Raw genomic sequence first — 15,853 nt, 5'->3', positions numbered from 1 at the left:
CAGTGAACATAATTCAGTGTATTAAAATGTACTATTATTGCGTGAAAATATATACCAACAAAATATTAGTCATATATTTATATACAATCACTAACTGTTATCCACGAAGGACATGCGTAGTTGATCACTTTATTGTATGTGTTTTATTAGTTACACAAACATATATATATATATATATATATACAGTCGTCATCAAAATTCAATTATCAATTTATTGGTGACGTTGTCGCATTAATAAGCAGTTTTTTTCGCACAGCGTGTTCTAATATATTATGGTAATTATATACTCTTTGTTCAGTTTTTATTAATTATTATTAATTAGGTACTTCGTACTGATATTATAAGTTTATGTTGATAGGTTTTTTACTTATAACATAAAATAAACGTAAACGCATTTAAATATTATAGTTTGTAATTTATTCTTATATAATAGTGATAATAATGGAAATTATTATTATTGTAAGTAATTGTAGTAGGTATCCATATCCTATCACAAATCAGACGAAGGTAATATGCACGTGTTTTAAAACTAAGGGTCTAATTATTAACTAGATTAATAATTAATTAAGTTATAGGACAATGACGTATAGCTATATAGTTGGTATCTATATTATGTAAAAATAACATTTTGTTTTTAAAACATATCTACATTTTTGTATTAATAAAATGTAACATTTTTAGGGTCAATCCATGTAAAATCCAAAGAACAATTATTTTTACGTATAATATTTTGACATTGTTTTATATTTATTATAAGTACTATAAAAAGCATGTTTGTCCAATATAAGCTCTCCGAGTTTGACACGCATAATTTAATATCCTCGTCAGACCCAGCAATATTTTTATATGTAATTAAATTAATTTTTAATAATGTCTCATTTTTTAATTGACTTATCTAGGTGTACACTGTATAGTGACCTCGGACCCAGGGATTTGAAAACGCTATTGCTAGTTATTAATAAATTATGTTTTTATTTCTTAGTTACAACTCGGGAGATAAGTTTTTTAAACAAAGTAAAAATATTAAGACATATTTTTTTATATTGTTTTTTAAAAGCTATTAATCGTTTATATACCCATCGCCAAAAACATTAAAAAAAAAAAAATCATCATTATACCTACTCTCAAATATATCCTTACTGGAAATAACATCAGCATTTTAGTCTCGTAGATAAAAAAAAAAATCGAATTATTTGTTTTACCTAAACACAATTAGTGTCCATAAAATATTTTACTATATGCATCAAAGCGTTTATTTGAAAGGGATTTTATCACTTTGTAATAAAATTAGAAATTCCTTAAGACTTGATTTTTCCAATCCTCTCGTTCCCGTTAGATATGTCTCGACCGCATTGTGATAGCTTTTTTTATATTATTCTAACTAAAAAAGACTTTGGGTTACAAAATCTGTCGTGTTGGGACTTTCAAAATTAAATTCAAAATTATTTCTAAGTCTTGGGAATATGCAATATAAATAAACTATTGTATACATAAAACAAATATTACAAACAAAATTTGTTTAAAACCTATACTTAATATAAAAATCAATTAGGTTAATTAAAAAATTCGAAGTTTTCGATTTTTATTCGGTTTTGAATAATTCAATTTATTATATTAATAATAACTTCTTCAGCAAGTATTTTATTTTTTGTGTTTTAGCCTTTAGGTACATTATTCTGAACCAAAATGTTAATGATATCTCCCACGCATCTCTACTCAGAAAGGGTGAATGTATATGTAACTCATAAGGGATATACAATACATCTTCAAAATTATAGGATTTTAATAAAAATGAGTGTAGTCAGTTTGTGACAATTAAAATGAACATAATAATATTGCATTTTTTTTACCGTTATCACTTATCAGCGGCGAACGATACTTTTGAAAGATAATAGCATCTTTATATCTATTCTGTGATAATAGTGGCAAATATAAATGATAATAAGAAGATAATGATCATAAGTCTTTTCTTATTTCTTTATGAGTATTGCGCTATTATATTTTAAACTCTTCAAGGTCTCCGCCGGTCTCTGCTGCTGGTTTGCTCTTAGCAGGACCAGCAATGGACGATTATGCTGGTGGAAGAAAATTATTTTAATATAAGTAAGAGTAATAATTATAATTTACATGTTTGGTAGGTATATAATGTGAAGTAAAAGGACACCATGTTGCTGAGTACCTTACGCAGGTCATTAATTCGTAATAGTGTCTAGTGCTGTAGTGGACACAATACTGGTTATATTAATACAAGTGTTATATAATTGGCTTACCGAGTAAGTCATAATGTTTTATGTACCTAAATAGTATATAGTTTAAACTGGATTTATTTAATTTGTAACATATCTAATTTATTCCAACAAACGTTTAACATATAGTGATTGCTTTTGATTCTTTTACTGTAGATCTTTAGTCGTAAAAGTTTGATTTACTGAACAAATTATAACTCATTACCTTTCAAAGTATTTTATTTTATTAAATTGACAAAGAAAAATAAACAATACCCTTTTGGCTTCATATCGCCGCTCAAAAATGGAAGGTTTTGACATAGAATTCGCTGATATATTGTTAACGGTCAATACGTGGGATCCGTTAGTAACAATGAAATGGATGCCAGGTATGTATTTTTAATATTTGTTTTTATCGGCGACATTACTTGTTGTTCAAGTAATTAATTATACGTCACATACAATTATTTTTTTAATTTTATTAAAGAAAAGACAACAATACTGAGATCCGTAAGTGGTACTTTTTTCAAAAATCAAATGAGTGCCATTATAGGGTGTTCGGGTTCAGGAAAATCATCTCTATTGAACATATTGTCTGGTTTTAAGTGAGTATTTTATTTATTGAAACACCACATTCCTGACGTGTTAACCCTAGTCAGCACTTGGTCCTGTTTTAATTTTGTTAACGCATTGCGAGAGTGCAGATCTAGCGTTGAACATATTTCACATAATTAACCATCTTATTTTTGCAGTTCTAGTAGTTATAAAGGATCGGTGACTCTAAATGGAATGCAAAGAGATTTGTCATCATTTAGAAAAATTTCGAGTTACATCATGCAAGAAGATCATTTGCAATTGTACTTAACTGTTTTAGAATCTATGGAAATCTCCATGAAACTCAAACATTCAATTATTAACTTGGATACGGACAAACAGGATACCGTAATTTAATTGCTTAAATAAAAAAAAAATTTAAAAAGCCTCAATAATTTTTAAATGTGTTGCTTAGATCAGCGAGCTGTTGAATAGTTTATTGCTAAATGAACAAAGAAATACCTTGGTTTATAAACTTTCAGGAGGAGAACGGAAAAGATTAACCATTGCATTAGAATTAATTCGTAGCCCTAAAGTGATGTTTTTCGATGAACCTACTACGTAATTATTATAATGTGAACTACAATAGACAATATTAATTGATATTACATGTATGATTAATGCTAATAAAAAAATGTACCATACATTTTTTTAGAGGGTTAGACATTGTTTCTGCTAACAATGTACTAAAAATATTAAGGAAATTGGCCGATTCTGGAAAAACCATCGTTTGTTCAATTCATCAGGCTACTGCAAATCATTTGGATATTTTTGACACTGTCTATGTTTTATCGCCAAATGGCCAATGCATTTATAATGGAGAACCCAGGCAAATGGTAAATTATTTTTTTACTTTAGGACTTCAGTGCCCTAAGTACCACAACCCAGCTGATTACGGTTAGTAAAAGAAAAAAATAATCCTGTTAAAAAAAAATATATATTTAATTTTAATTTTAGTGCTTGAACTTAGTATGGGTGAATATGGTAACCACAACGATATACTATCAAAAAATGTTATTGAAAAAAATCATGATGAAAGACAAAAATATGGTAGTATTTTCAGATTTTTTTTTTATTGTAATGATTTATAAGGCATAATTTTTAAAAAATTATTTTAATAATTGCGTGTTTTAGGTAACATTAACAATAATATGTACGTCATTCATAAAAGAGAATATCCCACAAATATTTTCCCCGAAATATGGATCCTCATGCGTAGATCTATGCTCATCACATTTAGAGACAATGTGAGTAATAAATTTAACAACTAAAATAGTGAAAAATATTTTTGCTAACCAGTAATAATAGCAAATGATAAGCTTATTGAAATTTGTTTTGTCAAATTTTTTTTAGCGGATTATGTTTTTTATACATTATATTTTATAAATATTTTAACTGTTTTGTTGTCATTTGATTTTAAAAGTTAATTAAGTTTTAAAACACTTAAAAGTAATAATTCTAGAATTTTTAGAGGATTTGAATAAAAAGATAAACAGAGAAATGGTGTATTCCAATATTTATTTATTTATGTTAACATTTTTCGTATATTTATTTTTTGCTATTATTACGTTGCTATTTTTACATTTGCTATTTTGATCCTGGAAAAAAACACAACAATTTCTCAATTTTTTTTTTTTTAGTTTCTAGTAAATGTCAGATTATTTGTTCACATATTACTTGGCAGCATGTTTGGGGTTGTTTACTACGGATTAGGAGACAATGGAATGCACGTTCGGGATAATGCAGTATTACTTTTTTTTTGTGTAATGTTTTCAGTTTATACAGCAGCGTTTACTATGTCTGTTAAGTGTAAGTACAATAGATAGAATTCATTAAAAAATTATAATATTAAGTCAGAAATTTAGCCATTTCGATACCACTTTGTTAATTATCTACATATTTTGCTTAAATTTTTAAAATTTTAAAAATGCATGTACCATAAACAAAAGAAATGAAGCAATTAGGTCCAAATGCCTTGTCTTCAGCAAGCCGAACCCCGAACTGCAACATAAATATGTTACAGTCAATTGTGGCAGCAACATTACATCAATGGTCGTCAAAATTCTGACATTAGGTGACTTGTCACTCAACATTTAGCTATAACACATTTGGAATTTGAGGTTCGGCTCTCTAGTGTATACAAGGTTTAAAACATTTCTTCATAGTAGTCACATTTCTGAAAAAATCCAAAAGAAAGTTATATATGTGTAGACTAAACAGTATTTTATGCATTATTAGACGTTATATTATATAGACTACCTAACATTTTTTTTTTTTTTTTGTAGACCACATCACTAAAATTTGCTTCAATTGTCACAAACGCATTGTATAGTGACTTCTTAATACATTGTATGACTTACGTGACTTATTGATTATAGCAAAATACCTATTATTAAAATGTGATAGAATAATTTGCCTAGGGAGACATTTTTGGGAAGATTTTTAGTGAAAAAACTAAAAAAAGTATAAATGAACAATTAAAAAATTGTATCTTAGGGGAAGGAATCTGTTTTATCAGGTTAAACAATTTTTTCCTAATTAATAAATACTAGATCTATTGAAGAATGTACTCATTAAGTTTAAATCTTAATTTGGAGTATTAAGGTACTTATTGTTACACAAAAGGCCCACCGTGCACCACCTAATATAAACTAAATAAATTCTAAACACGTTATTTTCAAAATCATATTTTTTAAACTGCAAACTGGAAAAAGGCGAATTGTGTAAACTGACAAAAACATGGTTAATCAATAATACTTTTACTATAAAAAATCAATATTTTTCGAAAAAACTTTTCGTCTTTAATTTATATGTATAAAGTAGCTTGTGTTAAAATGTTTAAAATATATGTTTAATATAATGCACGAAAGAGATTCCATTTTTTTAAGCTTTGTAAACCAAGTTGTAAAATAGCAGTTATGTAATTCAAGTCATACATTTTAATTTTTGCTTTATAAGTAGTCTTGTGGTCTTTAAATCTAGGTAATTTTACCCATATTGTAAATAATTAAAGAAAAACTTATTTCAGTTCCTTTGGAGTTTTCAATCATGCAAAAAGAGTATTTTAATCGTTGGTATTCGTTGAAGTCATATTATATTTCAGTGACACTTGTAGATTTACCCTTACAGGTAATATTTGTAGAAAAAAATACCTTTATTATTTTGATAGGAATAAAAAATGTGTGGTTTTTATAGATTTGCTGTACTTTGGTGTTTTGCGCCTTAATTTACTTACTGTCAGGTCAACCACTTGTGTTATTTAGAGTGACTTTGTTTCTCCTTATGTTCATCATGACCGGATTGATGTCGCAAGCAATTGGAATGCTCGTCAGTACTTTTTTCCAAAATTTTGTCGTAAGTGTTACAACAACGTTACAGTAAAAAAAAAAACGCATTGATGATGATAACAATACTAGTATTATGTTTAGACCAACTCTATTGTTGTTGCCGTTATATTACTGTTTTGGACTACGTATGCTGGAGGCATGATCAGAATATCTGACACTCCTGAAATATATAGGTGGCTCTACGACTTTTCATTTATGAAACACGCCGTTCAAGGAGTATTGCATTCTGTGTATGGTTTTGATCGTCCTGTCTTACCGTGCCCGACTGTAAGTGAACACGAATGCTATTGCATTTTTTATTTTACAGTTAGAAAAATTAATGTATATTTAATTGGTAGTACATATTATATTGTAGAAAAACCACAACAAAAATTATTTTATATTGGTAATTTTTAAGATAGTTTGAACCATAATATGGCAGTATAATTTTGAAATAGGTACGTTGAGTAACTGTTTTTTTGCTGTGCTGTAAAAAATTTCATAAATGTCAAGTACGACTTTTTACAGTATTACTGTCAATATGTTATAGGTACGCAAGTTTTCATCCTTTCTAGGCAACATTTTTTTTAGTTTTCAGTAATGTTCAATATAGTATGCTTAATATATAAAGTTATACAAATATAAATCAAATGATTATTTAAATTAAATTCTCAACTATCTGTAGAAATAATAATCATAAAAATAATTTCTTTGACGTATTATACAAAGAAGTAATAACTAAAAATAAATAAATGAAACAATTCTTTTCTTTAAAAAAATATAACATTTTTTTTAATGTTTTTGTAGGTTTTTTGTTTATACGGCTCACCAAAACTAATACTACAAGTACTCGATATGGGTGATAATATTTACTGGACTAATTTTAGTTTTATCACTAGTATTTATATAGTATTAAAAATATTTATTTATGTATCCTTAAAGTATAAACTATCATCAAGATAATTGAAATTTGAATTTTTTGACTGATTTAATTGATAATCATTCATTATGAAAATACCATTAAGTATTATATATCTTTTATATGTGATAAAATCATAATCAAATATATTTTCACCTATCAATTTTTGTTTTTAGATTATAAGCATTAAAAATAACTTAATTTTTAAAAATATTTGTTTCGACATAAAAAGTAATGATTATTATTTATTGAAAAATAATTTTCATTGAACACTGGTGTCTAGTGTTATTTTTTTGTTTATGTTTACTAATATTTTTGTGAAAAAATTATTAACATTGTTTTATAATGTCGGCTATTTGACCAATATTTAATTATTGGATATTCAATTTTCGATGTTTATATCTGGATTTCTTTATTGTTTTGATACATCAAATCGACCAGATTGGATTTTTCTCTCGTTTATTTTAGTAACGATTTATTGATTTTAGTTGTTGATCTGTATAAATAATTGAGGATATTAATCATATATTATAGTTCAAATCCGTCCATTTATTAAATATTAGGTATTAATAATTAGTTTATTTTATGCCTATACTTATACCAACTACCAAGAGACTGTATTAATATAGTATTTATTCAACTTATTACTGTTAGTATTAGACAATTTCTGTCATACTTAAAATATGTGAAAAATTTTTATACATGACAATTTTAGTGTTTATAAAAATGAATTATTCTATTCATTTTGAACAAATTTACCGATTACTTACAAAACATACCACTTATTTATTCACAACTACTATATGTACACGTAAATATATTTAAACATGTTTATTAATTTTTTTGTGACTGTATCTTGTACACTATTATTAACTTGGCAATAATTATAAGTTATAAATTATAACTAATGTTTATTATTAATCTTTAAATGTATATTTCAAGTGTTTTGAAATTGTACTTAGTCATTTCTAAGTAATTGTTAATCTGTAGTTATGAGCGGTTTTAAATTATACATAATATACTAGTAACAAGTTTCTCACAGGTGGTATTATATAGGAGGCCCTAAGAAAAGATCGTTTGAATTTTTTATTTTTGTATCAAAAAACTTATGGTTTTCTGGTTTTTTTTTGTAAAATATCCATCAAAAATAAAAAAACCATACCATGGAATTTTCTGAAAAATGATCTTATATAACAAGGGGTCACTCGATTTGGTATTTTTTTTTTTCGTGAGCAAAATCTGTAATCAATTATTACCACGAAATTAGTAGTTTTTTTTTCTAATAAGTTCATTAAATAATCACTACGGAAATCCCTGATAACTTTTGGTAACTGCCCATACTAATTCATAAGTCTCACCATATTTACGATTTTGGACATAAGTCAAAAATAGCGGTAATAATAATGATCATTTTTTAACAGGAACATTTTTCACGAAATTCCATGGTAAAGTTTATTTTTATTTTTTGATTGATATTTCACAAATAAACCAGCAAAATACAAGTTTTTGTCAAAAAAAAAAAATTCAAAAAATCCCGTAGCTAACCCGTAGAGTGACATTTGTTTCCGGTACACTCTGTATACTTATCTACAATTGTATCTTACATAAAATTGATGTAATTATATCATAATAAATGTTTTAGATGTATATATATAAACACAATTGTTTATTTCCTAAAGTGTTTAATTTCAAAAATATTATTGGATAAGTTCCAAAACCTTTTTTAAATATAATTGATAAACTTACCGAGTGTAAAAAAAGTAAATTTTATTTTATTATTATTTTGAAGAGGGGAAATTAATTCTGATTTTTTTCAATTTATAAACGATTTTTAGTTGTTGCAAACACTTGGAATGACATTTAAAATTAATAAATTGAATAAAAATCGTTCTTTGATCAATTATTTTAATATAGATGACAGACAACGAAATTTCGGATATTTTTCTTAAGATCAAAAACGAAGATGTTTATTTTCATTTATATACTTTTACCTGCTTTTCTTTAACTCGCTAACACGTACGTATGAGTATTTTCAAATCTTGCAAAATTAGTTTAACCCACTTCCCGATGTCGTAGAGGGCTGAAACGGTCACGCAAAAAAACCAGTTTTTAGGCAAAAGTATAACCTAACCTTGCCGTGTCCCACGACGCGGACTCGGTCTATTCGCTAAATGTATAGCCAAAATCATTAGGTACCATTAACTTATCAACAGCATTATAGTCATAAACATTATCATTATCTATATCATTAAAATTGACAGAGTGGTTTAGCTATTTATTGTTCCGGGCTTAGATCATATTATGATCTTAAGTCTCGAGGCTAGACGTTTCGATGAAGGTCAATCATCCGAATAACAATAATTATGTATTGAATTATATTAATATAATTCAAAAAATTATTTACCGACTGAGTATAAAAAAAAATAAGTATAGAAATAAAACTACTGTAACCGAAAAATACTATACGGCGTATAGATCTTTTTTTAAATATAATATTATGATAATATTATGTGTGCCTAAAATTAATATTTGACCTTGTTTTTTTAATCCAAATCATCATAAACCGGTTTTATCTACAATTATACATTATTTTCTTAAAAATGTTAGCTGTATTTATATTATATAGAAATTTCTCACGGGAAAATCATAAAAATTCAATTTCATAAAATGTTAATGATATTTATTTAAAATGTACACTAGGTTAATAAGTTGTTCCAGTAGGCTCCAGTTGTTGAAGCCTTTAAGTTAAATTTCAAAAAAAAAAACCATAACCGTAGATCATAATCTGTATAATAAAAACAGCTCTGCATCGTTGCTTAAAACATAATTTATATAGCTGTCAAAAAATATGCTTAATTTTCTTAGTCTAACTTCTCATCCAGACATCACAAACCAAAATCATATTGTGCGCTAAGTTAAGTAGAAATAAAAATGTTGAGAATAATTGTGTAATGTGTGTATTAACAATTGAAAGTTAAATGATATTACCTAATGTCCATTGTTTTTTTTGTGTAATTAAAAAAAACAATAATATCTATATAATATATTGTATTATATAAAATCTGTGGAATTATCATTAAGCATTAGTATTATAACTAATCTAACTCAATTAGATCTAAATTTAACATATAAGTCATTTTTTCTTCATTATAAAATGACAAAAATTCGTTTTTAGCGTTCGAGTAAATTTTTTTTTAATGTTTTGCAGGGTGACATTATAATCATTATTATTATTCATTATGAAATTGAAGTATAAAGTTAAAAAAACTTGTTATTAATTTTAATTTTGGGCGATTATAAAACAAAAAGGGTAATGCTAAAAATAAAATAATACACCTGAATTTCCTACTAACATTATTTTTTTATTTTCTTTAATATTGAAACTTTTTAAGTTATGGTGGAAAAACTTTGGGCGTAGGAAATGTTAATTTTTTTTTCTTAAGGTTTGTTTACACCAATATTAGGAAAGCGATTTAAAAAAATTGCCTTTTTTTCACTACATTTTGTTGTTCAGTGTACAGCGCTCGCGGGTGAAAATTCAAAGGGTTACTTCCTATTACTTTGTAATTAATTTTCGATTTTGGGATATGGATATATTTTGTTTACCTTGCAGAGAAGCTAGAGGGGGGGTTGTTTTCCTGTCACTCCCTGTGTAAAATATGTTTTTGGCGTGACAGGGATATCGGTTTTTTATATGATATTGACATTGAGTAAAAATTGTACAATTTATACTCAATAATAGTTATCACTTATCAGACTAATCATTAAAAAGAATAATGAAGTGTTATATTTTTCGGGTTGCTACCACTTTTCTTAAATTGCATAAATTACAAATGTCCATGACGAGTTTCTTATCAGTGGGCGCCGGTCGGATTTCCTCATAGATATTACTAATACAAATACAAAGTATTATGTAGAGACGAAAGTTTAAAGTTGCCATCCTGGGGAAGTGGTTAAGGTGTGGTTGTTTCTCCGTTGCCTTCCGCACCAGTCGGGTGGAAAAAAGTGTACAATGGAAAAAATGGTTCTTGGTAGCGAATGGTCATTTGGGAAAAGTGGAGCTATCCCTATTTTTTTTATCTGCGATAATGTGTTTTTCATAACAAAAACAAACCAAGATTAAATTGCAAATACCTGCTATGGGTGTTAAAACAATAGTGATTGACTCAATTAAGCAATTAATTCCGCCCATGTTTTAAATTTCAATACGTGAATCTATGACTGTGGTGGGGTATTTGCGTTTGGGCTTTGTAGTCGCTGGCTGTTATAGAATATAGTGAAAAACATACTGTATTTTATATTTTAGTCACTACTATACTCTATTCTGAAAGAGTATAGTAGAAGTTTTATAACGGCCGGCTATACTATGTTTTTAACATTAATTATTAACAAAGTACAATGTAAAAAGTTTTTTTTTAATATTCCTAGTAATAAATCTGTTTTTATGCCAATATAATATTATATATATTCTAAAATCTCAATGTTAATGTGTTGACTGTTGTAAAATTATACTCATTAATTTTTAATTAAACCGAAATGTAAATGAAAATATACAATCATGATGCCTAATGAATAACCATGACCAAGAAATAATTGCACTTATATAATAAATTACATGCTAAGTAAGCAATTATATTTAACATTTTGCTGCTCTGGGAACATTTTTTAAATAAATGAATAAAACATTTTATCAACTAGATGGATTTTGTTTCTTATTGTTATTTTAGTTAATTCACAAATACCCACGCCAAATAAATGTCTGTTAATGTTACATTAAACATACCAATTTATGTGCGGCCTCAGAAGTAAGACCATTCAATCCCACCGAATACTTTGAAATTATGGCAAAACCATTATTATCGAGACATATATTAAATGTAGAATTTAAAGATCTCACATATGAAGTGAATACCTGGACAGAAGATTTAAAATTTAGTAAGCACAGTATATATTTTGAAACATACAAATATTGAATGGGTTTATTTAAACTTAAAACCTTTTACCATTTGGCAGATAAGAAAACCGTTTTAAATGGTATAAATGGAGCTTTTAGTTACGGCCAATTTTGTGCAATCATAGGATGTTCGGGCTGTGGAAAATCCTCTTTACTAAATATTTTATCAGGTTATAAGTAAGTAGTAAGTTTAATTTACTAGTATTCGTATTTGATGAATGATGTTACAGCTCTTTATGTTTTCAGTTTTCACTTTGAAATGCTTCGAGAACATTTTGATTTCATATTCATAGGTCTATTTAAATTTACACTTTTACTGTTTAATTTTTGTTTGTTTAATTAGTACTTTAAGTTTTTAGTGTTGTTGTTTTATTTATTGCAATTTCTTTTAGCGCCAACAATTACTCAGGTACAATATTAATCAACAACAAACTACGAGATATAAAATTATTCAAAAAACAGTCTTGTTATATCATGCAAGAAGATCATCTTTATAATGAATTCACCATCAACGAGGCTATGGAATTTGCTATGAAACTAAAGAATTCAGTTTTAATGTTAGATTCGCGTAAACTCAAAATGGTAAACAACCGTATTTAAATATATACATACCATAAAAAATAATAAACATTATTTTCATTTTAGATAGATGATATTTTAAATAATTTACATTTGGATAGTCAGCGTAATACGTTTACGGCAAAATTATCAGGTGGTGAGCGTAGGAAATTATCGGTCGCTTTGGAGTTAATTCACAATCCGAGCATGATGTTTTTCGACGAACCAACAACGTAAGTTTCTATCTACGATCACCTAATGTTTGTCGTTCACAATCATTTCTATATTTTCAGTGGACTGGATAGTTTGTCGGCAAACAAAGTGGTATCGATGTTAAAAGATTTATCGACATCAGGTCGAACAATTGTATGCACTATTCATCAAGCATCTGCTCTGCAATTAGAAATGTTTGACGTTTTATATGTGCTCTCGCCTACGGGTCATTGTATTTATCACGGTTTAACTTCAGACCTAACCGATTTCCTTGCCGAACAGGGTTTGCAGTGTCCGTTGTTCCACAACATTGCAGATTTTAGTTAGTAAATGGACAGAGAAATAATAAATAATTATGTTGTTAATGACTATTTATTTATTTTACACAGTTATCGAAGTAAGTCTTGGCGAACATGGAGATCACGTTTATAACATGATTAAAAGTATTGAAAACGGAAAACAACCCAAATTGATAAATAACACTGATCAATCGAAGTATGTTGGAGGTAAGATTTTGTTTTATTAAAAATAAAAAACTATTAGATATTTATCACTAATATTTTTTTGTACAGAAATTCAGTTACCTGATGAAAAATATAAAATAACAAAACAGAATAGACATTGTTTGATTCAGCTTATAACACTTTTGCATCGATCTGTTAAGAAAATGTCAAGAGAAAAAGTAATTTCTATAATTTGAGTTTTACGCGGGGTTGGATAAATGTTCAATAAACTTTTAATAAACCAATAGATGTTTGAGGGTTCCTATAACATAATTTAGTGGCTTGTGATGGGTCCATTAAATTCGAATGAATCATTAAATTTATTAATTCTTTATGCAACCCAACATTAGTGTATTAATAAAAAAACAATTGCTATGGGTATTTATTTTAAATTTACTTTTTCCAGTTTTTAAGCACAAGACTACTGGTTCATATATTGGTGGGCTCGTTGTACGCTTGGATATATTTTAGAATTGGTGACAATGCCTCGTTCATCCATGATAACTTAATGCTGCTGTTTTTCAGTTTAATGTTTATTATGTACACTGCGAGTTCGACAATGATAATAAGTTGTAAGCAAACTGATATTTATTTGTTAACAGAATTTAAACAGTTAAAGTATCCAAATTTTAAAGATTTTCAATAAAGGGATATTAAAACTCTAAAGAGTGTTTTTTAGATTTAAATTTTTTAAAAATCCAGATTTTGCCCAATTTATTTAATTATTAGTTGTGATTATTCAGTTTTATATTTTACAGTCCCCTTAGAATTTCAAGTGCTTGCGAAAGAACATTTCAACCAATGGTATTCGTTGACTACGTACTATATCAGTAACACAATTGTGGATTTACCTGTCCAGGTATTAAGCATTTAATTTTGTTTAACTTATTAGTTTTTAGCTTTAATGTGAAACTGAACAGGTGTTGTTTTTAAGATGATGTGTAGATATGAGATGATTATCTCTTTTGACCCTTGGATCGATTTTTTCATGTATGCAAATCTATAGGTCAGAAATCGTTTCATACAGTGAAAAACTTAAGAAAATATTGTTAACACTTTCTTTAGAAGGGGTATCTTTTCCTTTATTTTGCTTTTTTTAGGCGTAGATTTAGGACTGAAGGTAAGTATAAACCATTTAAAAAAAAAACAACAAATAATCTAAAATCTGTAATTGCACTTTTTTTAACCTAACCTAACCTAGCCATCATAAAAACAAAAAACACGATTATTTACAAGTTTATTGGGTAAAAAATTATTGTTATACATTTTGAGGAGTTCACACTATCTACAGTTTCATAACAAAGCTTTTTTTTTAGTGTCGATCAATTTTAGTTATTTAAAATCTATGCCCATGACTGTTCGATTTTTTTTAAATATATAAATGTTTTCTTTTCAGATGCTTTGTACATTTTTGTACTGTGTGGTTGTTTATTATTTCACCGGTCAACCACCGGAATTTTTGAGATTCACTTTCTTTACACTTATAGTTTTAATGGTTGGGCTTTTGTCACAGGCAATCGGCATGCTCATGGGAACACTATTTGATGATTTAAAAGTATGTTATTAATATCTATTTAGTTAATTTTTCAGGGGGTTTTAACATTAGCTTTATAGCTAAAAAACCAGAATTACAATAATTTACCTACATAACAACAACGCCTATTTATAGTTAGGTATCAAATATTTTAAATGGAATTTTTTTTTAATTTGTCTAGTTCAGTACAGTATTCACAAGTTTTTTGCTCATGCCGTGGATGATGTTTGGCGGTGTATTCATTAAAATTTCTGATACTCCGTTATTGTTTCGATGGATGTTTGATATTTCGTTCATGAAACACGCTATGGAAGCAATATTACACTGTGTTTACGGTTCAAACAGGGCCAAACTACATTGTCCTAAAGTATGTTAGACGTTGTATTTTCAAGACTTTTTCTTTACTAAAAATTGTATTATAATCTATACAACATCTAGATGTACTGCTACAACACGATACCGTCAAAAGTGTTGAACGACTTAGACATGCCTGTCAACATATATTGGTATAACATGGCCGCTCTTACTACAATTTATTTGATAATGAAGATGTTAGTTTACCAAGTTTTAAAAAAAAAGCTTAATTAACGGCACATGAGTAGTATAATGTTTAAAGTTTTATAAACTTATTTAGTACATCACTTAATTGACTGTCAATCTTAACAAATTGATCTCGTTTAAAAGACAAAATAATTATTTTTTTTTTAAATCCAACTTCCATTTTCCAACTAAACGATTAGTTCAAGTTACCATTTTATTATGTATTTTATCATAACCAAAACCAAAGAACCTACCTTTTAAAAATTATTAACTGTATATTATTTATTACCATTTTATTAGAACTACTAGTACAAAGTAATAATAACTATTCATTTTAAAACTGTTTAGCTACAGTTACATCACAGTTAATCTTTTTTCAAAATAAGATTACTGTTTTGTTTTTTTTATTGGTTTTATTAAGTAACTAAATAAAACCTACAATGCATCGGTGTTTTATGAACTAATTATTGTTATTTGACTAAGTTAA

The 15,853-nt window shown here is 27.2% G+C and overlaps 2 protein-coding genes across 3 annotated transcripts; both read left to right on the top strand.

Moving 5' to 3' along the window:
* The first annotated feature begins 1,931 nt into the window (after positions 1–1,931).
* Positions 1,932–8,682, top strand: LOC126840155 (ATP-binding cassette sub-family G member 1-like). 2 transcript variants are annotated; one of them, XM_050575704.1, is made up of 13 exons: positions 1,932–2,103; positions 2,403–2,614; positions 2,713–2,830; positions 2,978–3,167; positions 3,235–3,380; positions 3,475–3,716; positions 3,777–3,869; positions 3,954–4,066; positions 4,460–4,628; positions 5,848–5,948; positions 6,015–6,173; positions 6,248–6,433; positions 6,953–8,682. In XM_050575704.1, exons 2-13 carry the CDS (start codon positions 2,530–2,532, stop codon positions 7,106–7,108), a joined length of 1,758 nt encoding a protein of 585 aa, XP_050431661.1. In that variant the 5' UTR covers positions 1,932–2,103; positions 2,403–2,529; the 3' UTR covers positions 7,109–8,682. The 2 variants fall into 2 exon arrangements, with proteins under 2 accessions (XP_050431661.1, XP_050431660.1); XM_050575703.1 differs by having other exon boundaries at positions 1,932–2,273.
* Positions 8,683–10,775: 2,093 nt separating this feature from the next.
* Positions 10,776–15,674, top strand: LOC126840154 (ATP-binding cassette sub-family G member 1-like). The gene is made up of 13 exons (XM_050575702.1): positions 10,776–11,686; positions 11,792–11,999; positions 12,078–12,195; positions 12,411–12,600; positions 12,664–12,809; positions 12,870–13,111; positions 13,179–13,295; positions 13,362–13,471; positions 13,699–13,864; positions 14,051–14,151; positions 14,689–14,847; positions 15,008–15,193; positions 15,265–15,674. The coding sequence occupies exons 2-13, from the start codon at positions 11,906–11,908 to the stop codon at positions 15,412–15,414; spliced, it is 1,779 nt and encodes a 592-aa protein (XP_050431659.1). The 5' UTR covers positions 10,776–11,686; positions 11,792–11,905; the 3' UTR covers positions 15,415–15,674.
* Positions 15,675–15,853: the final 179 nt, after the last annotated feature.

The sequence above is a fragment of the Adelges cooleyi genome, unplaced genomic scaffold (genome assembly GCF_023614345.1).
Source record: "Adelges cooleyi isolate 19-005CV unplaced genomic scaffold, UGA_ACOO_1.1 ACOO_flye_CR_arks_rails_tigmint_CR_PRNA_376, whole genome shotgun sequence".
In the NCBI taxonomy this organism is placed as follows: Eukaryota; Metazoa; Arthropoda; class Insecta; order Hemiptera; family Adelgidae; genus Adelges; species Adelges cooleyi.
This window is presented reverse-complemented; position numbering and strand designations above follow the sequence as displayed.